General features: G+C 39.0%; 3 protein-coding genes across 10 annotated transcripts; 2 read left to right on the forward strand and 1 right to left on the reverse strand.

Annotated features, from left to right (window-relative positions):
• Nucleotides 1–19879: 19879 nt before the first annotated feature.
• LOC111884115 (probable plastid-lipid-associated protein 3, chloroplastic) lies at nt 19880–22075 on the forward strand. Its single transcript, XM_023880434.3, has 4 exons — nt 19880–20523; nt 21107–21302; nt 21439–21754; nt 21835–22075. The coding sequence occupies exons 1-3, from the start codon at nt 19913–19915 to the stop codon at nt 21745–21747; spliced, it is 1116 nt and encodes a 371-aa protein (XP_023736202.1). The 5' UTR covers nt 19880–19912; the 3' UTR covers nt 21748–21754; nt 21835–22075.
• Nucleotides 22076–23041: 966 nt separating this feature from the next.
• On the forward strand, nt 23042–24587 carry LOC111884130 (probable calcium-binding protein CML11). Of its 6 annotated transcripts, none has more exons than XR_002847609.2 (3): nt 23042–23819; nt 24112–24166; nt 24253–24587. XR_002847609.2 is itself a non-coding variant. In XM_023880455.3 (2 exons), exon 1 carries the CDS (start codon nt 23280–23282, stop codon nt 23772–23774), a length of 495 nt encoding a protein of 164 aa, XP_023736223.1. In that variant the 5' UTR covers nt 23043–23279; the 3' UTR covers nt 23775–23819; nt 24112–24587. The 6 variants fall into 6 exon arrangements, 3 of the variants coding, with proteins under 3 accessions (XP_023736223.1, XP_023736224.1, XP_023736225.1); XR_002847608.2 differs by having other exon boundaries at nt 24112–24157; XR_002847610.2 differs by having other exon boundaries at nt 24112–24157; nt 24295–24587.
• A 1552-nt stretch (nt 24588–26139) lies between these two features.
• On the reverse strand, nt 26140–27828 carry LOC111884192 (dolichol-phosphate mannose synthase subunit 2). 3 transcript variants are annotated; one of them, XM_023880512.3, is made up of 3 exons: nt 27672–27828; nt 26595–26720; nt 26140–26483 (listed from the first exon to the last, which is right to left on the reverse strand). In XM_023880512.3, the coding sequence occupies exons 2-3, from the start codon at nt 26682–26684 to the stop codon at nt 26325–26327; spliced, it is 249 nt and encodes an 82-aa protein (XP_023736280.1). In that variant the 5' UTR covers nt 26685–26720; nt 27672–27828; the 3' UTR covers nt 26140–26324. The 3 variants fall into 3 exon arrangements, with proteins under 3 accessions (XP_023736280.1, XP_023736281.1, XP_023736282.1); XM_023880513.3 differs by having other exon boundaries at nt 26595–26732; nt 27672–27820; XM_023880514.3 differs by having other exon boundaries at nt 26595–26715; nt 27672–27818.
• Nucleotides 27829–27887: the final 59 nt, after the last annotated feature.

Below are 27887 nucleotides of genomic sequence, written 5' to 3' on the forward strand. Positions count from 1 at the left end.
CCATTTTGAGTACTAATTTATTATTCATAGAGTAAATTACTAAAATCGTCCATGTGGTTTGGTCAAAATTGCATGTTTGGTCCCTAACTTTTTTTTGCACTCGGATCGTCCCTGTGGTTTGATTTTGTTGCGTTTTTCGTCCCTTACATACATAAAGTTAGGGACCAAACATGCAACTTTTACCAAACCATATGGTCCATATGGTTTGGTAAAAGTTGCATGTTTGGTCCCTAACTTTATGTATGTAAGGGACGGAAAACACAACAAAATCAAACGACAGGGACGATCCGAGTGCAAAAAAAAAAGTTAGGGACCAAACGTGCAATTTTGACCAAATCACAGGGACGATTTCAGTAATTTACTCTTATTCATATAACAAATTCTACTCTCTCTGTCCTTTTGTCATCCTATCAAGTTGCATGTGTGAAAGGCAACCCCAAAGGACCATGCTCATAATCAAATCACGTACATACCAAAGTAGTTATGGGCTTAGGGGCTGTTTGTTTGCCTCTTAATTTGAAAATTAAGAGGCAATCTCTTAAAAATTCAGATTCAGACCGTTTGATAGCCTATTATTTTTTGCCTCTTAATTTTATAAATGCCTCTTAAACTTTCAGATATACAACAATGTCTGAAATATTAAAAACGCGTATCTCCCCTTTGTACCCCCAAAATTGCAGCGCTTCTTTTCTTTGCTTCATGCTTCACAGATCGGCGCCGACTTCTCCCTTCCACTTCCTCTCGAGCTGCCTCCGTCAACCAGCGACTTCGCCGCTTCCATCTCCGCCGATTGCGCCGCCTCCTCTATCTCCGCGGGTAGCGCCGCCTTCCTTCGTCAAAATAGTTGATTTTCCGATTGCGCCACATCGACTCTCCAGCTCCGACGATCGTCGCCGGAAGGTAAGCCATCCAGGTGCTTGTCAAAACACCTCTCTTGGTAAGTTTTTTTTCCCTAAAACTCGATTATAATCGCTGGAAGGGTTGTGATGTTGTTAGAAATTAGATTATTTGCTTGAAATCATATTCTTTCTCTAATGTTCTTGCTATAGCTGTTCTTTTTTCCAGTCACATGTTGTTATCGTTCTCATCTTTTTCAATTTTGGATTTCCGATTTTTGGGTCTTTATTTTCTATTTGATGTTTTCGTTCAATAGCCCAGATGACCTGATGAAGGATTAGAGTCAAATTAGTTAATTGTTTTGTTTAATATTTGGCTATTGCTCTTGTGATTTACAGGTTTGGTGTGTGGATTGGTGGTGGGCTGAAGCAAGAACGAATAATCTACATTAATAGAAAATTTGCTAATTATGCTCTCAAACATGGTGTTCTTGTTTCTGAATTAACTAATGTTGTATTTTGATATAAAAAATTTGTTTTTGTACTTTATTAAGAAAATTAGTTGAAGAATGACAGAAGTGTTGTGAATCAAATCTGAAATATTTTTCTGTCAATATGAAGGTTGCTGTTTGATTTTTTGATTTTTGTGAACTAAATGTGTGTTTGATTTTGTGATATTGAAAGTACAATGTTGTAATTGAAAGTAAAAAGCTAGTAATTGAAATAAATGATACAGAAGGGTAAAATGGTAATTTTTATCATTCAGCATAATAATTTAGAGGTTTCAACCAAACAACATGTTAGAAATTCAGATCTTAAAAATTCAGACCCTCTTAGAAATTCAGATCTCTTAAAAATTCAGATCTTAAAAGTTCAGATCCTACCAAACAGCCCCTTAGACATCTAATCCAATAAGAACTGGAGCGGAATCTAGCAACCGTGACAGCTTGGAGTTTCTTTCTTGGTAGGGGCGGTGGAGGTAGTGGTGATGGTTTGTAAAGTTGAGGGTGGTTGAAAATGGGTTTACGAAAATTATCGATGGGTGTTGGGGCCTCTTCATCATCACTGATAACCTTATTTGATCAATGGAAGAGCATAGAGGTCTTTGCCATGGTTGTATAGAGATGAGAAAATATAACAAAAAAGGGGAGAATCCAAATTCTTAAACAACTTATAAGTGTGTGTGTGTGTGTGTGAGGGGGGGGGGGGGAGAGAGAGAGAGAGAGAGAGAGAGAGAGAGAGAGAGACGTGTACACGAATTGAATTGGCATAAAGGAATAACCGGTTTATCCATTCAGTTCTTTCAAAATAACAAATTAGACCCGACTAAAACGATCTTATACCCATATAAAACAACAAAAATAGTTTAATAACTGATCAGATAAGTTTCGAAATCATTATAGAAAAAAATGACATTTTTCTTATATTATATTACTCAGTTTTTTGAAAATAAAATTGCAACGCTAACACTGCCTAAGAATCAATGTTTTAAAAACCTGTTTTTTCGTTGAACCGGTTTAGTGACTGGTTCTCGTGTAACCGGTTCGACCACGAGTCAACCGGTTTTTATAATTTTCATATTTTTTTCTTATTTTCCTACATATACACACATATATAAATCATGAAATTGACATTTGCAAGTTCAAACATTAAAAATATACATACAAATAAGTTGTAGATAACTCCAAATACATTACAAACTTTATAACATTTATCAGATGTTTTTATTTAGAGAAAACTACATAGGTTTGAAAAAATTCACCAAAGTTTATTATGCAAATAATTTTTTTCCATGTGTTTTTATTTGGTTTAACCGGTTCAACCGGTATATTTTGACCGGTTCAATTGAGTTTTTCTAAAATTCGACCGGTTCAATCTTGTTCCGAAATCGATGTAAAACCGATGATAGTTAAACTGCTTCCTTCTTTGATTTCCGGTCCAACCGGTTTGATAGACCGATTGATACTGGTTTTTAAAACATTGCTAAGAATCCAATCAAATATAGGAAAAAAAAAGAGAAATTTACAAAAATAGCCATTTACACTAATTACATTACAAAAATAGCAAAAAAAATCGAAACTACAAAAATAGCCAACGATTTCGCAGATGAGAAGCTCCATCTGCGAAATGGAGCCTCATCTGCGAAATACCCTTGTGTTTTAGTATATAAACGTTTTTTTTTTTTTTCATTTTTCACCCTTATCTATACAAAAACTCTCTCTATCTTTGGGCTTCTTTCGGAATATTGGCTTAGTTTTTGAAGAAAATGGAGGATTATATCAACAATCCAACAAATATGGTTAGATTTTAACTCTTTTAATGTTTAAAGTTATTTTTTATTTTATCATTTGTTGTATTATTTAGTGTTAAAAAAGGGTAATTTTGTTGTGTTTGATAGTTTTAATATTTCTTTAGTATACTTGAAGTTTAAATGTTATTTTGTTAGTGTTTGTTTGAATGTACAAGTAGAGACTGCGTAGATAATGTTTACAATTTGTTATTTTAGTTGTTTGTTTAGTTGTTGTATAACCTGAAAACTTGTATATTCTTATCGTATAATTGTTTATATAAAGTGAAAAATAGTTAAATTATAGTATGTGCAAAATAGTCGTTTGTATATATATTTGTCGTATAAGTATAACATTTGTATAAGTTGAAAATTTGTCGTATATATATTGTTAGAAATTGTTTGTGTTTGTCGTATAAGTTGAAAATTTGTATAAAGTTGTTGTCGTATAACTTGCGAAATTGTTAATTTGGTTGTCGTTTTATTTGAAAAATTGTTAGTTTATATGGTTATAAAATGTTAGTTTTAATTAGAAAGATAAAAATTGTTTATATATTTGTCGTTTAAGTTGAAAATTTGTTTAATAAAATGTTTTTATAATTATGTATGATATTGTTTTTTATCGTAAATATATTTGTTGTATAACTTGGAAAATTGTTTATATATGTGTATGTTATTGTTTTTTATCGGAAATATATATATTAGTAATTAAGAAATTGTATTTGCATTACTAATTGTTTATGTACTTATTGCAGTTCGTAATCATATATTTTAAAAACAAAATATTTTTTAGTTCTCTAATTTGTTTTTGTGTTTTTTTTTGTAACAGCCCGAAATTCCAGGTGTTGTTATATTTATAATGTTGGGTGTTTTAAGAGGGGACTCGGCGAGTTGGAGCCTAGACTCGCCGAGTAGGGTCGCGGATCTGGTCGCGGGTTCGCGACTGGACTCGACGAGTCCGGATATGGACTCGGCGAGTCTGCGCTGTTTAGCGAAAACCCTAACCGTTCAGGTTTGGGACGTATATGAGGGACCTTATGGCCGCCATTGTTCACCCTAGTCCTCTGAGAGAAACCCTAATTCGATTGTGAGCATCTGGAGCAAGGTTGAAGACCATTGTTGATTTTGGAAGTGTTGTTTTGCAAGGAAGAGGAGGCTTGGTTAAGGGAACAACAAAGGAAGCCACGTTCTGAGGATTGGGGACACAGAGAGCACATTATTCAGGTAATATTCGAGTTGCATTCTTCTATGTTGATGTATATATGGATTTAGGGTTTATTGAACCCTTTTGTGGCTAAATTGAGTGTTACCTTAGTCCCCTAAGCGATTGGAACCCTGTATTGGGACCTTTGGAAGTCCAGAATGTCCCATGCCTGAGCATTTCGGGAATCAATGGAGGTTTTGGATTGGAATCCTTATGCCTTAGGTCAAAATGTAAATTATGAGTCATGGGGTGTATTATGAGCACCGAAATGAGGACCTTACGTGATGAATCAGTCTAGGAAGGCCAGACCTATGAATGGTCGGAGCAGAACTGACCTTAGGAAGCAGTTTGAGCGGTTGCATGGCATGAACTCGCCGAGTTCGATGAACAGACTCGGCGAGTAGCTTGAAGATTTACTGGGACTCGCCGAGTTGTTCTTCAGACTCGGCGAGTTGAGTCGGGGTGGCCCCGCGATTCTTCCAGGAGGAACTCGTCGAGTCAAGGAGGATACTCGACGAGTAGAAAGGGAATCTTAGAGAATTGGTGAGGACGTTTAGACTTGCCGAGTCGCCCTCGCACTCGCCGAGTCCGGTCAAGTTGACCGTTGACCGTTGACCGTTGACCAGAGTTGACCTATGTCTGACTTCTTAGGGATAGTCAAACTTAGAAGATAAAAGTGTTAATAAGAGATATATGATATCATAGGGAGATTGTAGCTCAGCGGATCGAGCACGAGTGACTTCGGGATTTGCTAGCTTTCGATATTCACGAGGTGAGTCTTCTCACTATACTGTACCCGGAAGGGTTTGACTGTGTGACCGGAAGGTCAGATATGATATGAGATATATGTGTTATATGTGATAAATTAATTGTTATACGTGCTATGTATGTTATGTGGGCCGGAAGGCATTATGTTATGGGCCGGAAGGCATTATGTTATGGGCCGGAAGGCGTTGTGTTGTGGACCGGAAGGTCGGCGTGGGTAGGGCCGGAAGGTTTACCCAGCAGGGACGGAAGTCCCCTGAGACACATGGACCGGAAGGTCAGGGCCTGGAAAGGCGTATGTGCGTAAGTTGTATTTTGGGGAACTCACTAAGCATTTATGCTTACAGTTTTGTGTATGTGTTTCAGGTACTAGCGAGGACCGTGGGAAGGCGCCGGCGTGATCTGTATACACTGATGGATGTTTTATGATCTTGGGATTTATATGATTTGTATTTCGACATGACACTTGGAATGTTTATGCCTTGTTTGATTGAAAATACTTAATTTTTGAAATGAAAAATTTGTTTGAAAATTTACGGCGTTACAAATTGGTATCAGAGCCTTGGTTTGAGGGATTCGGGTGCACCTTCGGGCGTAACTGAACTCAAACCGAGGATTTGAGGAAAACTTTTAAAATAAAGGCATAAACTTTTATAAACGATTTTGTGGTAAACAAGAAAGAAGCAGTGTGTACGATCAGTCAGCGCCCGAACGGTCAAGATCCCCAAAATACCTTACAATGTTATGTTATGAGATAAGTTATGATATGAATTGTTATGCATGCTAGAAGACTAGGTATTCATGATAGGACTAGAGTGGCCTGATTTGTGATGCCTTAGTCTAGGGAGAATTGTCGATATGAGATGCTTTGATAGCGTGCAGATAGATAGTGCATATCAGAGGTAGAGTACTCACTATCCGGGGTTTGGGGAGGAAGATTTGGGATGAATGCTGATGCGGTGTGGTCGGTAGTATTGGGCCCGTACTACCGAAGACACCGGGTCAGTGGGAGACCCAAGTAAGAATCCCTGGATATCGGAGACTGAGTAGGGTTGCGTTATCGAGTGCAATTACACTCGATGGAGTCTCTGATAGTTTTATGTTGTATTTCAGAGACATCATGGTTAGACCACGCCACGGAGCGAGTACGAGCGGTGTGAGTGACGAGGAGATTCGTCAGATGATTCATGAGGAGGTGGCTGCAGCGATCCGGGCTAAGATTCCGGAGATGTTTGGGTCTATTAAGACCACCTTGATGGAGACTTTTGAGGAGCGGTACGCCGCATTGACTGAGGCTGCAGCCGCTGCAGCTACCGCAGCTGTGGCCGCTGCCAGGCCACAGGGGGGTGACTCGTTGCTGTTTCGGGAGTTCAACAACACGAAGCCACCTGAGTTTGATGGGACGCAGGATCCGATTGCTGCGATGAGGTGGATAGCTGATATTGAGGGGTGCTTCTACACTTGTTCATGTCCGGAGCATCTGAGGGTACGGTTCGCCTTGAACCAGCTCCGTCTGGGAGCGAAGGATTGGTGGAAGTTCGTGACGGCGAACTTCACATTGGCAGAGATTTCAGCAGTGACATGGGAGGGGTTTACCTCCATGTTCAGAGACGAGTACGTTCCCCCGGTGGAGAGGGAACGATTGGTTCAGGAGTTCTTGACCCTCAAGCAGGGTACTGATTCGGTTGCGGTGATCACGCGGAAGTTTCATGAGAGGGCGATGTTCTGCCCCGAACTGGTGTCCACAGAGCAGGCTCGGATGAGCCGGTACTTGGGTGTTTTGAGGAGGGATATTCGGGAGTTTGTGTCAAACTCCACCTATCATACCTTTGCTGAGCTTCAGGCGAATGCCAGGAAGCGCGAGATTGAGTTGGAGACCCAGGCCAGGGAGGAGGCCGAGTCTCAGCGGGTGGACCGGCGGCCGGCTCAGTCTCAGCCGACAGCCAAGCGGACTAAGTCCGCCGATTCGACGATGGGAGGTTCGAAGGGCCGCACTTGCGGAAAGTGCGGCAAGAATCATGATGGGGCATGTCGATCTGGTGCTTGCTACAAGTGTGGTAAGGAGGGGCACATTGCTAGGGATTGCCCCAAGGGGTTTACGGTTTGCTTTCATTGCAACCAGACAGGCCATCGGAAGGCCGAGTGCCCTCAGCTTCTTCAGGGATCTGCACCTACTGCCAGGGCTACTGCGACTCGACCGGTGAAGGCCGAGGCCCCGAGGGCTCGTGGGAGAGCCTTTCAGCTGACTGCGGAGGAGGTCTGCGCTGCGCCCGATGTTGTGGCAGGTATGCTTTATTTCATCTATTTATTTTGATGTCGAGATGTTATGCTTATGTTAGGATATGCGTAGGTACTTTCCTTGTGAACTCTGTGCCTGCTTTAGTGTTATTTGACTCGGGTGTGAGTCGGTCCTTTGTATCCTTGGCTTTTAGTCAGCATATCAGCGTTAGTCGTGAGCCGTTGAGCCGGCCTCTGAGAGTTTCTATAGCTGACGAGAGAGTGATTTGTGCCATGGAGGTTCTCCGGGGATGCGTGCTAGAGATTTTTGGGGTTGAGTTTTCGATTGACCTGATTCCTATTGCGATGGGTGACGTCTATGTCATTGTGGGCATGGACTGGTTGAGCCGATTCGGCGCCGTCATCGACTGTGAGCGTCAGTTGGTGACTATACGAGACCCTAGTGGGGGAGTTCTTTCGGTGTACGGTGAGGGTACCCGTTCGGGATCAGCTTTTTGTTCGGCCGCTAGGGCGAGGCAGTGTCTACAGCAGGGCTGTAAGGGTTTTGTGGCGTATGTGAGGGATACGCGGGAGGTTTCCCAGAGACCGAGATCAGTTGAGGAGGTCCCAGTGGTGCGTGAGTTTCCAGATGTTTTTCCCGAGGAGCTGCCGGGAGTACCTCCTGTGAGGCAAGTAGAGTTTGGTATCGATCTGGTTCCGGGGGCCGGACCTATTGCTAAGGTGCCTTATCGTCTTGCACCTCCATAGATGCAGGAGTTGTCCTCACAACTTCAGGAGTTGCTGGGGAAGGGATTCATTCGGCCGAGCAGCTCGCCGTGGGGAGCGCCTATTCTGTTTGTCAAGAAGAAGGATGGTTCACACCGGATGTGCATTGATTACCGGGAGTTGAACAAGTTGACGGTCAAGAACCGTTACCCGTTACTGAGGATCGATGATTTATTCGATCAGTTGCAGGGAGCATCTTGGTTTTCCAAGATCGATCTGAGGTCAGGGTACCATCAGGTGAGAGTGCGAGATGAGGACGTCCAGAAGACAGCGTTTAGGACGCGATATGGGCATTATGAGTTTGTGGTGATGCCTTTCGGGCTCACCAATGCCCCGACTGTGTTCATGGATCTCATAAACAGGGTATGCAGGCCGATGTTGGATCGGTCAGTGATTATATTTATCGACGATATTCTAGTGTATTCAAGATCTAGAGAGCGGCATGAGGAGCATTTAAGAGAGGTCCTTGAGGTATTGAGATCGGAGAAGCTTTATGCAAAGTTCTCCAAATGTGACTTCTGGTTGCGGGAGGTCCAATTCCTAGGACATGTTGTTAATCAGGAAGGGATATTGGTCGATCCGGCCAAGGTTGAGGCGGTGATGAGTTGGGAGGTGCCGAAGTCACCCTCTAAGATCAGGAGCTTCCTTGGGTTGGCAGGGTATTATCGGAGATTTATTAAGGATTTCTCCAAGATCGCAGTGCCGCTCACCAGATTGACCCGGAAGGGTGTTGCATTCTCATGGGGACCCGAGCAGCAGACCTCCTTTGAGACACTTCGCCAAAGGTTGTGCGAAGCCCCGGTATTAGCTCTCCCGGAAGGGATGGAGGATTTTGTAGTATATTGCGATGCATCGATTTCGGGGTTGGGTGCAGTGCTAATGCAGAGGGGTCATGTGATAGCTTATGCGTCGAGGCAGCTGAAGCCTCATGAGGCGAGATATCCCACGCATGATTTAGAGTTGGGGGCAGTAGTGTTCGCTCTCAAGATTTGGCGTCACTACTTGTATGGGGTTCGATGTACGATATACACGGACCATAAGAGCTGGAAGTATTTGATGGATCAGCCCAACCTAAATATGCGTCAGAGGAGGTGGTTGGATGTGGTCAAGGATTATGATTGTGAGATCCTGTACCACCCAGGCAAGGCTAATGTGGTAGCCGATGCATTGAGCCGCAGGGCGGAGAGCACTCCACTGCGAGATGTATGTTTGAGATTGATTGTGATAGCTCCAGTATTGGATGCTATTCGTGGGGCACAGGCCGAGGCTGTGCGACCAGAGATGCAGAAAAGAGAGCGGTTCGTTGGGTTGGTTTCAGAGTTCGTTACGGATGGACGAGGGCTTATGACGTTTCAGGGTCGGATTTGGGTACCGTTCGTGGGTGGTACGCGTATTACTTTGATGGAAGAGGCTCATCGATCGAAATTCTCGATCCATCCCGGGGCTACGAAGATGTATTTGGATTTGAGGAAAGAGTATTGGTGGCCCTGTATGAAGAGGGACGTCGCATGGTTCGTTGAGAGGTGCTTGACCTGCCGTAGGGTTAAGGCCGAGCACCAGAGACCGCATGGCAAGTTGCAGCCATTGGAGGTTCCCGAGTGGAAGTGGGAACAGATCACCATGGATTTCATCACCAAATTGCCGAAGACTGCCAGAGGAGTTGATGCCATTTGGGTGATTGTAGACAGATTGACGAAGAGCGCTCACTTCCTTGCCATCAGTGAGAGTTCTTCAGCGGAGAAGTTGGCGGAGATATATGTGAGAGAAGTGGTATCTCGGCATGGGGTACCGATCTCGATTGTTTCAGACCGTGATGTGCGCTTCACTTCCAGATTCTGGAAGAAATTCCATGAGGAGCTGGGTACTAAATTGCATTTTAGTACCGCATACCATCCCCAGACAGACGGTCAGAGCGAGCGAACGATTCAGACGCTGGAGGACATGCTTCGAGCATGTGTGTTAGATTTCGGGGGTAGCTGGGATGCGTATTTACCCTTGGCAGAGTTTTCCTACAACAACAGCCATCATTCGAGCATTGGTATGCCACCCTTTGAGCTGTTGTATGGTAGGAGGTGTCGGACCCCCATTTGCTGGGGAGAGGTGGGACAGAGAGTATTGGGCAGTACCAAGATCGTGCTTCAGACGACAGAGCAGATTCAGCAGGTTAGACAGAGGTTATTGACCGCCCAGAGCCGACAAAAGAGTTATGCAGACAGACGCCGATCCGAGCTTGAGTTTCAAGTCGGCGACTTCGTCCTCCTGAAGGTCTCTCCTTGGAAAGGAGTGATTCGATTCAGGAAGAGGGGCAAGTTGGGACCCCGGTATATTGGGTCATTTCGTGTGATTGCGAGGATAGGCCGGGTAGCCTATTGTTTGGAGTTGCCAGCAGAGTTGGGGCAGATCCACGACACTTTTCATGTGTCGCAATTGAGGAAGTGTATAGCCGACGAGTCGGCAGTGGTTCCATTAGAGGATATTCAGGTGGATGCGAGCCTGAATTATGCCGAGAGACCAGTGGCCATCAGGGATCGGAAGATCAAGGTTCTGAGGAACAAGGAGGTACCTCTGGTGTTGGTTTAGTGGCAACACCGGAAGAGATCGGAAATGACTTGGGAGCCGGAACGTGAGATGCGGGAGCAACATCCGGAGCTATTTTCAGAGTGAGACTTCGAGGGCGAAGTCTAGTCCTAGTGGGGGAGAGTTGTAACAGCCCGGAATTCCAGGTATTGTTATATTTATAATGTTGGGTGTTTTAAGAGGGGACTCGGCGAGTTGGAGCCTAGACTCGCCGAGTAGGATCGCGGATCTGGTCGCGGGTTCGCGACTGGACTCGACGAGTCCGGATATGGACTCGGCGAGTCTGCGCTGTTTAGCGAAAACCCTAACCGTTCAGGTTTGGGACGTATATGAGGGACCTTATGGCCGTCATTGTTCACCCTAGTCCTCTGAGAGAAACCCTAATTCGATTGTGAGCATCTGGAGCAAGGTTGAAGACCATTGTTGATTTTGGAAGTGTTGTTTTGCAAGGAAGAGGAGGCTTGGTTAAGGGAACAACAAAGGAAGCCACGTTCTGAGGATTGGGGACACAGAGAGCACGTTATTCAGGTAATATTCGAGTTGCATTCTTCTATGTTGATGTATATATGGATTTAGGGTTTATTGAACCCTTTTGTGGCTAAATTGAGTGTTACCTTAGTCCCCCAAGCGATTGGAACCCTGTATTGGGACCTTTGGAAGTCCAGAATGTCCCATGCCTGAGCATTTCGGGAATCAATGGAGGTTTTGGATTGGAATCCTTATGCCTTAGGTCAAAATGTAAATTATGAGTCATGGGGTGTATTATGAGCACCGAAATGAGGACCTTACGTGATGAATCAGTCTAGGAAGGCCAGACCTATGAATGGTCGGAGCAGAACTGACCTTAGGAAGCAGTTTGAGCAGTTGCATGGCATGAACTCGCCGAGTTCGATGAACAGACTCGGCGAGTAGCTTGAAGATTTACTGGGACTCGCCGAGTTGTTCTTCAGACTCGGCGAGTTGAGTCGGGGTGGCCCCGCGATTCTTCCAGGAGGAACTCGTCGAGTCAAGGAGGATACTCGACGAGTAGAAAGGGAATCTTAGAGAATTGGTGAGGAAGTTTAGACTCGCCGAGTCGCCCTCGCACTCGCCGAGTCCGGTCAAGTTGACCGTTGACCGTTGACCGTTGACCATAGTTGACCTATGTCTGACTTCTTAGGGATAGTCAAACTTAGAAGATAAAAGTGTTAATAAGAGATATATGATATCATAGGGAGATTGTAGCTCAGCGGATCGAGCACGAGTGACTTCGGGATTTGCTAGCTTTCGATATTCACGAGGTGAGTCTTCTCACTATACTGTACCCGGAAGGGTTTGACTGTGTGACCGGAAGGTCGGATATGATATGAGATATATGTGCTATATGTGATAAATTAATTGTTATACGTGCTATGTATGTTATGTGGGCCGGAAGGCATTATGTTATGGGCCGGAAGGCATTATGTTATGGGCCGGAAGGCGAATATGTTATGGGCCGGAAGGCGTTGTGTTGTGGACCGGAAGGTCGGCGTGGGTAGGGCCGGAAGGTTTACCCAGCAGGGACGGAAGTCCCCTGAGACACATGGACCGGAAGGTCAGGGCCTGGAAAGGCGTATGTGCGTAAGTTGTATTTTGGGGAACTCACTAAGCATTTATGCTTACAGTTTTGTGTATGTGTTTCAGGTACTAGCGAGGACCGTGGGAAGACGCCGGCGTGATCTGTATACACTGATGGATGTTTTATGATCTTGGGATTTATATGATTTGTATTTCGACATGACACTTGGAATGTTTATGCCTTGTTTGATTGAAAATACTTAATTTTTGAAATGAAAATTTTGTTTGAAAATTTACGGCGTTACATTTTTGCAGCATGATTTAAGTTTTATCAATACGAAAGCCTTTGCGAACTTAAAAGGCTCGGACGGTAACATATGGGAAGTATTTGAAGTTTTAGATGATGCCAGACGTGCCATTTTCAGAGATACTGTCTTTGGTTATTTTATTGATGTCCCTCGTTTACAAGGGGACACATTATTATTTCATAAAATGTTCCTTCATCAGATCCGGCCGGACCCTGTTTTATCTCCAGATGGAATAAAACGATTATATTTTCGAGTAGGCAATACGAAAATGGTTTATGGGCCAGAAGAGTTTTGTTTGATTACCGGCTTCAATTTTGGGGAGTATCCAAAAAACATTGGGAGAAAAGGGTCGGAAAAATTATTAAGCAGTAAAAAAAGATGTTTATTACGTGAACGGCTATTTCCGGACCATACTAATAGTTCGGTGAAAATCGGCGACCTGAAACGTTTAATTTTAAATCGAACATTCCTAGCACTTGACGACGTTGATGCAGTTAGAGTATGTTTGATATACATTTTGTGTGAAGGTTTTTTGGGTAAAGAAGTTAATGATCGGGTGCTACAAGATTGGTTTTTTTTTGCTGAGAATTTGAATCTCTGGAACAGGTATATTTTGTTTACGTTAAAAGTTCTATTTTATTAAAGTTATAATTTATATAATAATCATTTTTGTTTTTTTGTTTTGTTAGCTTCGCTTGGGGTAGCTATCTCTGGGATTTTACTTATGTTGACCTTGAGGATACATGGAACAAAATACATAATTATTTATCACTTTCTGAGCGTGGTCAAACTTTAAAGTACTTCGTCTCAGGATTTACGGCTCCAATAAGGGTATACAAATTTTCTTATATTTAAATTGTTTTATTGTTATGTTTTTTATTTTAATTTTAACTTTTATTACTGTAATTGTAAAAAATTATAGTTATGGATATATGAGATGATTCCGGCTGTTCGTGCATGTGGATTTGCATCGAGAAAAAATAAAGACTTGCCTCGGATGAAACGATGGAGTGGAACCAAAAAATTGAAATGGGTTGACGTGAACAAGATTTGGTCAAAGATGCAGGTTTAAAAATATTTCGTTTATTATTAATAAACTTGATTATTATACTTTTATATGCATTTTTAATATGTTTAATTTTTTAGGAGGGGCAACCACCAAGACAAAACATGTTACCGGGTGATGGTGAGATGACATCTTGTTATTATATGTCATTTCAAGAGTATGTATATAGTGAAGGGAAAGCAGTTCCATCCCCAGTACGGGACCATTTTAGGAGACAAGACGAATCTTCGTCTAGTATGTCGTCCAGTGGTCGCTCTCATGATAGAGGTCGGGGCAGTGGGAAACACAACCTAGACGAGGTGTTGAAACGGATACATGCACTGGAGCAGCATGTGTTTATGAACCGACAACCTACAGAGGTTTTTGTTGAAGAAGTGAATACTGAACAATTTTGGAACGACATTAGTTTTGATGATCCGATAGTGTCACAAAGAAATTATGATGAACAGGTTAGTTACATGCTACATTATTTTTTAAATTTTATTAACATATATGAATACCTGTGTTCATATTTTATATTTGAAAATATAGGTTGTTATAGATATTACCTTTACGATTTTAATAATTACTTTTTAATAAAGTGTCTTTCGTTATTAAGTAAAAAATTATATTTTTAATGTAGGTGTTGGAGGAGAGGAATGAGTATGCGGGGAACAAATTTGATGATGATGTGTTTGATGTAAATGATTATAGTGAAGTTAAAGAGGTTCTTATAGTTACATTAATATAAATATTTTGTTTAATTAGATATTATTGCTTATTAAATTATGTGTATTTCGTTATTAAGTATAAAGTTTTATTTTTAATGTAGGAGTGGGAGGAGAGGAATGACAATGCGGGGAACAAATTTGATGATGATGTGCCGGACGAAGACGAACTAATAATAACGGGAATTGTAGATTATTTTGATGATGATGATGATGGCAAAGAAGTTACACCCGATAAACCGAGGACTCGAAAACCATCACAATATTTGTGCCCTCCTTACACCGAGGTATTCGTTTTATTTATAAACTGATGATTTTATGTTTATGTGAATTATCTGAAAGATATAGATTTAAACATTTGAATATTGTTTTTAGTTGCACACGACACCGAAGCAAAAAAGAAGAACAAAAAAGAAAGTTGATATCAAATCAACAAGCCCCGTTCCTCCTCTAGTTTTTGGTGTTGCTCATGACTTCTCCATGTTGCACCTGCAACCTTACGTAGCAGGCGGTGAGGTTGTCATCCAAAATTATATATTTCATTCATATGATGTCCAGCATCGTTTGTTTAATTTCGTGTTAGATAGAGATTTTTGGAGCTCATTGTTTGGGCATACACACGACGGATGGTTGGAGTCAGCGGTAAATTAATTGTTAATTAATTATTTTAAAAGTTAATTGTTTTTTAGTCAATAACAAAACTTTCATGTGTGCAGCATATAACCATTTGGTACCGACTATTGATGGAGAGACGGTTTGAGAGCGACCGACATACAATAATGCCTCCAAATTTTTTTGTTTCTCATGCTTTGGAAGAAGGACAGGACTGGAGGGCGTTTATGGCTGGTATTGCTACGTACCCCAACTTCATGGTTGCTTGGTGGGATGTTGATACGGTGAACTTAATTGTTTATATTGAAAATAATATCGTTTTTTTGTTATGTTTTTGTATTGTGATGTAAATAAACATAATTTTATTTTCTGATCCTTATACAGGTCTTATTGTCGATTCATTCATCCCCTAATCATTGACTATTTGAGGAACTACGATTAGCGTCAATGGAAGTGCATATTTATGACAGTCTTGGTAGAGGGGCTTATGAAAAATTCAAATCTGAAGGAATCTTTTCCAAATTTGAACGTCGGGTGGCAAATTATTTGGACAAGATTAAGTATTGGGCCCGGAGAAACATCCCAAGGATTCCATTGAATATGCAATTCATTTATGAAGAAAATGTTCCCCAACAAAGTAGTCATTTGGGAGATTTCGGTGTTTTTGTTTGTATGTTTATGGAGCAATTGGTTTCAGGTCAACCAATACGTGTTCTTATTGACCCAAAGAACGCAGCTTTAGAGTTCCGTCTACGGATGGCAAAAATTATTTGGGGGTCTAGTCTTGGTCCTATGTAGTTGGATTATATAATTGTATATATATATATAAATTAATGTTGGATTTGATTATTAGTTTGTTTTTACAGTTTACTCAACGGATGGCAAAAAATATAACGTTACGACAATTACAACAAATTAATGACCTACTAATTACTTATCAATACATACAACATAAGAACGACTACAACATTTGTTTTAACGTTACAAATACAACAATTTATTGACCTATCAAATTCAAAACCATAAAAACAATATTGAAAAGCTTCTAACTTGTAAACAAGAACTGCCAAGAACAACACCCAACTACAAACCAACGTTATCTTTAACTTCTTATTTTCTGTTTGAAAGAGCTTATTAGAGTTAGCTACTTTAGCTATTACCATAGATGATTGGTCCTTCTCTTCATCAACCCAACTGATAAACCCGTATTTTGGTCCCTGTTAAATTTAATATTGACAGTAAGAAAATAAATTTTTGTGATGTAAACACGAGAGTTTAAATTTGAATGACGTTAACAACATGATACCAAATATGGGCAAGCGTAAAACAATCTTCCTGGGTTTTTAGCTGTACTCGAAATCCTAACGATACGTTCTCCTCCGCAATTGCAGTATGCCATTAGCCTTCTTTTTCTTTTAAATCGGAGTTACTTTCTCAGTTAAATTTTTCATACTGAGTGACACCCATTTATAGAAGAAATCATATTATAGACACTTCTTTTTGACTATGAAATGAACTGGTTTGACTATGAATTCAAAAAATTGAACTAAGAAATGCAGACAAGTACATTCTGTAGTATTGTCATGTCGGTCAGTGAAATTTGACTATGAAATGAACTGGTTTGACTATGAATTCAAAAAGTTGAACTACGAAATGCAGACAAGTACATTCTGTAGTATTGTCATGTCGGTCAGTGAAATTTGACTATGAAATGAACTGGTTTGACTATGAAGTTAAAAGGTTAAACTATGAATTTTGATCAATAGAGATACAATATTTTCTATTTATAATTGCATTTGTTTCATATTGCATTTGTGTGATGATTGTAGAGCACTATCATCGGTATTGAAAATGAGTAGTTACAGCGAAAGAACCTTTTCTCAACTACCAATTTTCTTGCATAACCTTCAAAGAACAAATCCTAATACCTTCACAGCCATTAAGAAAACCGATACCAACCGCTTTCAATTATGTTTTGTGGCTTTAGGTTGCGTGGTATAACATACTTCTTTTATTGAGTTATATAATATTTCATGGTAATGTATCTCGATTAGTTTTTACTTATCACTAATATGTGTTCGTTTTTATGCAGATTCGTACCTTCCTTAGGTACATGATACCGCTGATATATGTGGGTTATTTACCCCTTTTTGACCTCGCATTTCATATTTGAGATCATGCGAACATCCCATTTGGTAAAAGTTTTCTTGTTTTCTTTTACAACTTCATCCGCCCAAGGGGTAAGTGTTGTTGTTGCTTCCGCTAAAAAAACAGCCAAAATGAAGAAGTTAAGATCAATAACATCAAAACTAATAAAACATTAATATTACAAATTTACTTAATACCTGCAAAGTTACGTCTTTGAAACCACCATTGTTGCATTGTAGCACGAAAAAAATCGATCAACATAAGTATTGGCACCTTACGTGCGTGTCTAGATAATGCATTTATAGACTCCGCACTGTTGGACGACATAAGATTGTATCGGTTCCCTTTAAAATGTGCCCTTGACCAGGTTTCTGGATTTATACTTTTTAAGTACTCCCATACTGGTTCTTTTGTCTTTTTCATAACATCCATGGCAGCATCAAAAGCATCAACTGTGTACGCCCTACACGCCTCCCAAAAAATTCCTTTAACCGTCTTACTCTTGCCGAATCTAGATACTATGTTGAAATACAAATGGACACCACATATTCCATGATGAGCGTGAGGAAAAATGTTGGCAACGGATGTTGCTATAGATGGAGACCTATCAGATATAATTGTAAGCTCCTGCATATTTCCTATGCAATCATGTAGTTTTTGAAAAAAACATGTCCAAGAATCGGTACACTCATTTTTGCATATACCATATGCAACCGGTAATATTTGGTTTTGTCCGTCCTTAGTAACTACAAGTAACATGGTACCTTTGAACTCGCCCTTTAGGTGAGCTCCATCTACTACTAGGGTCGGCTTACAAAAATTGACAAAAGCGCGTACCTACAATACATTGTATATCTATTCAAATACACCAAAATAAATATTAAAAAATTAAATTAGGATATGATAATACTAACCGAGCAACCGAGTGCGACGTACAAAAACTCAAAGCGATCATCAGCATCTGTTTTAATATGTGTGACAGTACCCGAATTATGTTTGGCCAAGTTGTGACAATACGCCGAAAGTTTGGTAAAAGAATCCTCTTTCGTACCCCTTAACGACAACAATGCATATTGCTTCGCACGCCATGCCTGATGGTATGAGATATTGATATTCAATTGAGCATTCATATCATTAACAATTTCTTTTCCCCGATAAACTCTACTATAGTCTTCAGCCAAAACATCAGCAACATATTCACCCAAAACATATTTGTTTGCTTGTCGATGATTAGGTTGCAACAATGTTGAAGAACATGTGTGTACATCAACAAATTTATTCACTTGGAAAAGTCCATCAGAATTTTTAATTGCTTTTGCTCTTAGTAACCAAGAACAATTTTTCGAAACACACACAGCTTCATACATTGATTTGGTGGATCTACTTGTCCTCGTCTGGAAACCTTCTCGAAGACATTTTTTACCAATACATCGCTTTAAAAGTTCTTTGTTCTTAAATATACTCTCACATTGAATCTTTTGAAGATTCATGTCTACCATCTGTGTTGGGATATCTTCATTAATATCAACTGACCATGCTGGTACAGGGGGCATACCGTGAAAAAGGTTATCGGGAAACTTAGCTTTAACTTCATCACCCAACTCATCTCTATCGGAATTGCTTTGTAGCTCGGTTATATCTAAACATACATCACCAACATCAACATAATGCCCGTAAACATGATTTTTTTCATTTTTTTGACTTGATTTTTTTTCTTTTTAGTTTTATCTACCACACGTCTATTCATAAGTTTAACTTCTTGTTCGGCAACATCATCACAACGACCACCCACATGATTAAGATATGTACCAACATCATCATCACCAACAGACTTGTAATTCTCGGGATCCACATAGTGAATAGGTGAATAACTAACATTAACATTTTCAGCAACACTATGAAACTGAGGTACACTAGGAGTATTGAAAGTACCTATCAGATCGTTGCTCCCTTTATAACTGCATAAATTACCAACAAGCTGGTTTCCAATTTCACCACCCCCATTAACCTCCTCAACTTCATAAACCACCACAAACACTTTCACAGCCCTTCCTCCACTACATTTGATTACGTTTATCAACATTCTAACATCCATGTCTTCAACTATAACTATATAATAATTTAATTCAGGATGGTGGAAACGAAGACTAATTCTATATTTGTCTAACAAACCAATTTTGCTTCTTACCAAAGATACAAAATCACTATAACTAATATACTCAGAAAATATCAAAGCAAGTTCAGAAATACCTCCCTGTGGACATATGTATTCCAGATTAGTTCCATTAACTTGTCATCTCCCACCGGTTACAAGACAAACCAAATATTCAATCATTTTTTGAGCAAATTGTAGAGAGAGTTCCTAAACAAATAACAACCAAAATGATATTTTTTCTACAAAACTTTTTATATAGCAACATGATTTCGTAGTCAAACCAATTCATTTCATAGTCAAACTTAAAAAAATAATAATAAATAATACAAAAAATACCACGATTTCGCAGATAGAGTGAGAGTAAATCGCAAATGGACCTATTCCATCTGCGAAATTACCCCTATATATACAACAAAAATATTAAAAAAAAAAAATTAAAACCACCTGCGAAAGTACAAGTACCTAAAGCACAACTGTGATTTAGGTGCTTGTACTTTCGCAGATGAGAAGCTCATTTCTCCATCTGCGAAATCGTTGGCTAATTTTGTAATTTCAATTTTTTTTTGGCTATTTTTGTAATGTCATTAATGAAAATGACAATAAATGACTATTTTTGTCATTTTCTCGAAAAAAAAAATCTTTAATATGAGATAAATAAATGAATAACATGGAACGGGAGACCCACGCTCACCAGAACCAGAAACAACAATGTCTCTCCTCTTCTCCCACAACCCATCACTTCTCTTCGAGAACTCGGCCACCACCACCACGGCTACTTCTTCCATGCTCCACTACTCTCCCCCTATATCTCTATCTTTTTCAATCCGCCAAAGAAGAATCAAATCGGCATTCATTCGGTTCTCCTCAAACAATCCCCCAACAACCCCTGAATGGAACGCCACTGACCAGACTGTCAACGACGACGAAGAATCAGACGGGTCGCAGTTACCCACGGTCACAGACGAATGGGGAGAGAAATCTGAGCCGGAAAATGAACCACCGACGAGATTGTCAACCTCAGATCCTCCCCAAAATGAAGACGAGTGGGGAACCGGTGCTACACAGCAACCGGAGGAAGAAATTGTTGTTGCCGGTAACGGCAGTCAAACTGTGGAAGTGACTGCAGCTGAGGATAATGGTAAAATTGAAGAGCTGAAGAGGTGTTTGGTTGACAGTGTTTACGGGACTGGTCTCGGATTCCGTGCGTCGACAGAGGAACGGGCGGAGATTATGGAGTTGGTGACTCAATTAGAAGCGATTAATCCGACGCCGGCGCCTACGGATGCTGTGGAGCTTCTTGATGGTAACTGGAATTTGCTGTAAGCACACTGAAACCCTTCGTTCGTATCATCTTTTTGATATTGTGTTTTGTTGCAATTGCTGTGATTTTGCGGATTAGAATGCATCAGCTCTGGCTTTATCGATCTCTCAATCCATCACTTGTCAATTAAATCCAAGAAAGGTCTACGCTGCACTTATATTTTGAGATAACCAAAAACTAGAACTGTTGTATTAGAAATTATGGACTATGAGTGTAAAGCAAAGAAGTAAGGACAGTTGGTAGCTTATTGTGAGAAAATGCAAAAGATGGCTGCCTATTGTTTATTAGAATTAGACATAGACATCTAAGTAAATTCTCAAATGATGTATGCTTATTTCGTTTAGAATTCTCTCCATGTAATTCAAGTTCCTTCCCCATTTACCTATTTCTTCTTACTTCACTTGCTTCACTTAACCTTGTTTACAAGAGGCTGTCCAATCATCAATTAATTATTTATTTTTAGTAAGCATGTTTACTTCTTTCTCCAACCATTTTCCTCATAATTTCTTAAATTTCCCATTCTGCCCTTGTTGTGTTCTGAAACATATTCTGTTTGTGTGATAACACATAACAATTAACAGGTACACTGCATTTTCTGAGCTACTACCACTTCTGGCTGTGGGCTCAACTCCATTGTTGAAGGTTGACAAGATTTGTCAACAAATCTCTACCACCACCCTTACCATTGATAATTCCATCACATTCTCTACCCCTTTTGCTACTTTCACCTCCACTGCATCTGCAAACTTTGAAATCAGAAGTCCCTCAAGAATCCAGGTACCCTTTTTTTTTTTTTTTTTTTTTACAATACAAATGTAGTTATTTTCAATATATTGCTTCATGCATTGAAAATGACCAATTTACTCTTTGTTGAAATTTAAGTTAAATCTATAATATTTCATGATCTTTTTAGGTAGAATTTAAGGAAGGGAGCTTTCAGCCTCCAAAGATAAAGTCAAATGTAAGCCTTCCGGAAAGTGTTGACATTTTTGGTCAAAATATAAATTTGTCAGCTGTACAGCAATCTCTGAACCCTTTGCAAGAGGCTGTGGCAAGTTTAGCGGGTGCCATTTCAGGTCAAGCTCCTCTTAAGATTCAAATCCCAGGTGAAAGAACAAAATCCTGGCTTTTAACCACATACTTGGACAAGGATTTAAGGATTTCCAGAGGTGATGGTGGACTCTTTGTTCTTGCTAAAGAAGGAAGTCCTCTTTTGGATTAATTATCAGGTATTAGATTAAACTTAATCCCCATTGTTTTTAATTTTTACATATGCTTAAAGCTATAACCTTACCCTCGAGAGATTCAGGGCGTAATTGTTGCAGAAATTGAAGCTTTTATGAATGAATCTAAGGAGGAGGTTTTCAAAGCTTATAAAAAATTGATATATATATATTTATTCGATAGAGATGAAAATAAGTATGGATGTTGTTGAAAGGTGTAATAGGTTTATTTACTTTCATATGTAAATTGTGTTGTGTATTACTTTTTAACGGTGAATTACTTCAAGCTCTTTTGCTATATGTAAACTCATTTTGCCTTGTATAACACCTTTATGTGTCAAATTTTCTAATTAAAATATTTGGAAAAAGAATCACAATATAGATTCTAGAACAAAACATATATACATATATCATCTCCGTAACATGACTTGTCATCACATCGTATGAATGAGAATGGAAGTCCACAAAAGTTGCATGAAATGGATTTGGACACTTAAAAATCAATATGATAGTTGGTCAAAATGATTAGGGGGTCAAACACTCGAAGTGATTGGAATATTCACGAGGGTGATTTTGTAATTTCATAGACGTTATTCCAAGGATGATTTGTAATTTCAAAAGAGCGTGTGGACCTCAACTCGAAGTCTCTTTAGTCACTAGGACGGCAACCAAATTTGGGCAGGAGTCTGGGTTAAACTATTGTGAGGTGATTCCCACAGATGTTAACATGCTACCTACTACGACTTATATATATTTTTTAAAAGTCAAATTAGCATCAAACATAGACGTTTGTTATTTGTTAATTAAATTAAATTATCTTTTTGGATCCTTTTTTATTAAGTGGGTATATACACTGTACCAAGTACCAATTCAATAGACTCTTCAAGTCTCTTGAGTTTTGGATATAACTCAATAAATTATAAAGTCAAAGGTTGATTAACAATCAAAATTTGATGTGGCATCATCTCATTGGTAAGAGGTGGCAGATGGATTATAGCAATAGGTGATGCAGAGGATCGCAACCATCCTACCCTTGTTGTGGAAACTTTTAATTTTTCAGAAAGCGGTTGAAAGGCCAAAAAGACGTGCCCGGCTTCACGCGATTGCCGCCGCTTTGTCTTTGCTATTAACTTTTTTTTTTTTTTTAATAGTTCCAACAAAAATTTAAAATTAATAACTATATCAACAGACTTATTATTATTATTATTATTATTATTATTATTATTATTATTATTATTAAAAATTGAATTTGTTTAATAAAAATACGTCAACCAATGGTCGTGTCCACAATTCAATCGATCCATTAAATATGGAGAGGTTAACTACCAGTTCCAAATTCCAAATTCCAAATTCCAAAATCCAATGCAGATAGCCAGATACAGACTCATCTCATCTGAGTAATCGTAATCGCTTCGTGGAATGTTTGTTGGATAAATTCTTTCTTCGAATCCCTATATCCACCATCATCATCTGTAATCTGTATAGATCTGTTTGCCATGAAATTTTAGATTGTTTTTCAGACACGACGGAAATGAGCAGTGACAAGGAGGCCGTGAAACTGGACGACGAACAACTGGGAGAGCTCCGGGAAATATTCCGATCGTTTGACAGGAACAACGACGGCAGCCTCACACAACTCGAATTGGGTTCGTTGTTACGATCTTTAGGTCTTACACCAAGCCCTGACCAGCTCGATGCATTAATACAGAAAGCCGATACCAACAGCAACGGCTTGGTGGAGTTCTCGGAGTTCGTAGCGCTGGTAGCGCCGGAGCTTCTTCCGGCGAAGTCTCCCTACACAGACGACCAAATGAAGCAGTTGTTTAAGATGTTTGATCGCGACGGTAACGGGTATATCACGGCGGCAGAGCTGGCTCACTCTATGGCAAAGCTGGGACATGCGTTGACGGCGGAGGAGTTGACGGGGATGATCAAAGAGGCGGATACTGACGGCGATGGACGGATCAACTTCCAGGAATTCTCTCGGGCAATCACTTCAGCCGCTTTTGATAATTCTTTTTCCTGAAACATCATCATTCCGGCCATGGGTTTCCCTTATTTTCCTTTTCAGGTAAAATTTTCTGTCTGTTGGGTAGGTGTGTTTTTTTCTTCATCTTGTGTTCAGATTTGTTATCAACAATGAGGTCAGATTAGTAGTCCCAAGGTCGAAGGGTTTGAGTTATGAGCATCTGAATTGTTTTGTATCAATTTATAAACATGAATGATTTGTAACTTGTATGTTTCTCAACCCAAAGATATATCCCCTTATAGAGAAATCGAAGACAAAAGAAATTAAAAAGTGAACTTAATGAGTAAAATATATATATAGAACTGAATGGTTTTGTTTTGTAATTGGTTGTCAGATGATCGTTGTAGCTTATTGACAAAGGGGCTAGAATCTCCATATCGGTGATTAAAGTCTCTTCAACTTTCATACATGATGATACACATTATAAAGCATGCATTGTGAATATGTTTCATGGTTGTTTGTTTCATGAGTATAGGTCACTTATCGTGGATAATTAAGAACTAAGAAACATGTGCAGAGATGAAGATAGATCTGGTGAAGTCGATGATATGATGGGGCACATTCAAATAATCTGTTCATGTTTGGCTCGAATTCCTTGCTTGCATTGTTTTGTTTTGTTGCTAGTAAGCATCATTCATTCATATATAGCTACTTTTGGAACCAAATTAATGTTAGATTCCCTTTCCCCATCATGCATGGATTTACCCGTCTGTCTTTTTGATATAAAAGAGTACTGATCTATTCGTTTACAGTTTTTGTAATGTTTTATATGAAAAAGGTGTGTGCCAGATGCTTTTTAGTTTTTACAAATATCATAGTAGATAGGGAATCAAAATATTAATACAAGCAAGTTGTATTTTGAAAAAGGTGTGTACCACTAACGCATATAATAATTCATGTCATGTACTTCAACCTTAACCCGTGTCTCCTTCACGCATACATGACCTGTCTATCAATGTTCAATTATACTGACATAATTATTTATGTCATGAATGTATCTGGCAAACCAAACATGACCCGTATAATAAACGGGGCATTTTGTGTGTCGCTTCTTGTTGAAAAATTGTCATTCTTAATTGAATGATGTTTTGAAACTATTAATTAATCTTGAAAAGTTAATTGTTAATCAAATAATAATAATAATAAACAATTTTTATATTAAATGTTATAAATGAAAATAAAAAACAACTCTATCTCCAAAATAATTTACCCATCTAGATTTTACTAATAAGAAACAGTAGAAATAGAATTGTATCGTTAACGGACAAATTTAAATATTATGCAATATTAATTAAAACCAACATTGTTGATGATTTTCCACCAATATGATCATTATGAATTTGGAATCTTGTCCTCAAAGTTTGTATGTTGCTTATTTGTTGCAAGTGTAAGTGTAAAACCTAGATTTTAATGTACAAAATTCATTGGTTCCGATAGCAATGTGAGAGAGAGAGAGAGAGAGAGAGAGAGAGAGAGAGAGAGAGAGAGAGAGCAGTGGGGAGACATGTAACATCAGCCCAACCAGAACACAACACATGACCATGCCAAAGAATTGACAAACCATAGTCACACTTTGACGACTTCGGAACTACGGTTTTCACTCTAAAGTGCTAAATGTGCATACAACACGTCACGAACCTTGCGTATTTCCATAAACAGCCACGTCAAAAGGCACATGTGGGTTGCACCCTCTTTTAGCCCCCACCATTTTGTCGTATGTGGTAAGGAGAAAAAGTTGTATATAAACCTAAAATTGGTTTCTTTTTCCACGCATATGGGTCAAAGGAATGAACGACTTCCAACCTTCTCATCCCACGTCAATTCCAACAATTCCCCGTCAGGTTAGAAAATTTTCCTTTCATTTAAACAAGTGGTATCACAAGTGTCACGAAGATTAAACCCACTTTAATACAAACAAGGTAGAAGTGATTAATTTCAAGGTATCCCATGGGTTTCAACCAACGAATTCAGTGATCTCTCCGGCTAACCCAAACAAATACATGCCATCGTTGCGTTCTTATTGAACATTTCTTTTGGTATGCATTACAAAACATGGAGCAAGGGGAAATCTCCTCCTTTATGTTGATTTTGTTGCATCATGATGAACAAGATGGTCTTGTGTTGCATTTAGCTTGAATTATACTTATATCATTGTGAATAATTCTTTTGGTATGCATTACAAAAATATGGTTGGTTGAAATGAATCACGAAAGCCTTCTTCATCATTATCATTCAAGAATTGCCCTAGGAAACCGGTCTAACTCAGTCATGTATAAGATTCCAAATTACTTTTAGTTGCCATTTTTCCGATAACAATTGTGTTTCAATATTTCCCTTTGTATCTGTTTGTAACATAAAACAATGTTATAACTTTGAATTTCAAATTAAAACTGAAATGCTTTTGGCAAAGTGAATGCGTCGTCTAAAGAAATGAATAGAAATTACAGTTAGTATTTAGTGAGATCACACATATATTTATATTTTTCCAAAACATGTCATATTTCCTCTGCAAAACTAGAAAAATAAGACTAGATCGCAAAACTTGAACTAGGCTTTCTTCTTCTTGGAGTTGGATTTAAGCATGACATATCCAATAAAGACAGATAAGAAGCAAATGAGAGAGACACCAGCATAAACAGGTAGCAGGATTGCATACTCTTGGGGTAAGAAGTAACTGTGTACAAAGTGATCCGAGTCTACAAAAGGCTGAAAGACCCATAATATAATAATAAGTAAGATCTTAAAATCATATGGTAATTTTAAATTTGAAGTAATTAAAGAAAATGAAGAAATTAACAAATTTGAGCAAAAACTAACCAGTACAATCACCCAAAAGGAGTAATACGTGAAAACAGTCACACTGATGCTTGCTAAAATGAACCCAACTGCCCTGTCTGCCAATTCCATTTCTACTTTTGTAGTAGTTTTACTGTAAATCCTATCCTACAACCATTTCTGTAAACGTTAAGTATTAACAATCTCAATAAAGCCTTGAATATCAGGAAAAGCATTGATGTTTGTAGATAAAAGATGAGTCAAAGTGGTTTTGACTAAAATCATCCACGATGGTGAGGAAGTAATTAAACCCATTGTATGTGGAAATTCAATAAGATCCACATATATCAATGGTGAATGAGTTAAAAAAAATATATGAGTTATGGCTATGAGGAAGATATTTCGCTTGAGGATAAATATCACAACATATGATTTCATGAACGTTTGTATGAAGAAAACCAACTAATTGCTTCAAATTGATGAAGCTTTGCTCCCTTTGCTAGACCAAAGCTCCTATGATGTTTCAATATACAAAACACTTTCACCAATGTCTCTGGACAAAACAAAGCTTTTGAAATCTATGAGATAACCATGTCATTACATCGTTGCCAAAGGTCAAACAAAGGAGATATGGATGTAGGTCTAACAGATCCGCAATTAATGAAGCTTAACTTGTTCCTAACATAGAGTGCAATACTCATGGCTAATGATCGAATGAAGGATCTGAAGAAGACGAATTAGCATAATTTGACATGATTTGAGATGAAATAAAAAATGACTGAATGGGAAAGTAGGTTGATCAGGATGAAGATGATGATGATAACAAGAACAATGAGATTATCACGAAATTAGGTTAAAATGAATAAACGAGCGATGGAATTCAATCCATCTAAACGATTGATGAACTTTTCATTGTTATTGAAGTACTGATACTAACTTGTAACTAAATTCCTCTTTAAACAATCCCAACAACTTTACATAACATTTTAGGAATCGATCAGGAAATATTATAGCCAATAATAATCAAGTGATGACCTATTTTCATTACATAACAGGAGACAGAGACATTATGACTCTAGACACTAACGGAAAATAGAGGAGTAAATAACAGAAACTTACTCGATTATCGACAAATGTAAATTAGGGCTTTTGTTCTTCTGCAAAACGTTCCTCTTGTATTCGTTGAAGACCAAATGCTCTCGGAGTTTGACGAAAACCCAAATCAGGAATAACCAAAATATTGACGGATTGAACTAAAGGAAATTATCAAGTCTGTTATTTTCACATTTTAGTCTTTAAATTTTTTTTAGATATAAAAGTACCGATTATTTATAA

This window comes from Lactuca sativa, chromosome 3, assembly GCF_002870075.4.
Source record: "Lactuca sativa cultivar Salinas chromosome 3, Lsat_Salinas_v11, whole genome shotgun sequence".
Taxonomy (NCBI): domain Eukaryota; kingdom Viridiplantae; phylum Streptophyta; class Magnoliopsida; order Asterales; family Asteraceae; genus Lactuca; species Lactuca sativa.

Bases quoted from the DNA above. Each gene is read 5' to 3' on its own strand.
- LOC111884192 (XM_023880512.3), bottom strand. From the start codon at position 26,684: ATGGAATTGGCAGACAGGGCAGTTGGGTTCATTTTAGCAAGCATCAGT. The intron at 26,484-26,594 runs GTTAGTTTTTGC...TGGGTCTTTCAG, and splicing joins CCTTTTGGGTGATTGTACTG to CCTTTTGTAGACTCGGATCA.
- LOC111884115 (XM_023880434.3), top strand. From the start codon at position 19,913: ATGTCTCTCCTCTTCTCCCACAACCCATCACTTCTCTTCGAGAACTCG. The intron at 20,524-21,106 runs GTAAGCACACTG...AACAATTAACAG, and splicing joins GATGGTAACTGGAATTTGCT to GTACACTGCATTTTCTGAGC. The intron at 21,303-21,438 runs GTACCCTTTTTT...TGATCTTTTTAG, and splicing joins GAAGTCCCTCAAGAATCCAG to GTAGAATTTAAGGAAGGGAG.
- LOC111884130 (XM_023880455.3), top strand. From the start codon at position 23,280: ATGAGCAGTGACAAGGAGGCCGTGAAACTGGACGACGAACAACTGGGA.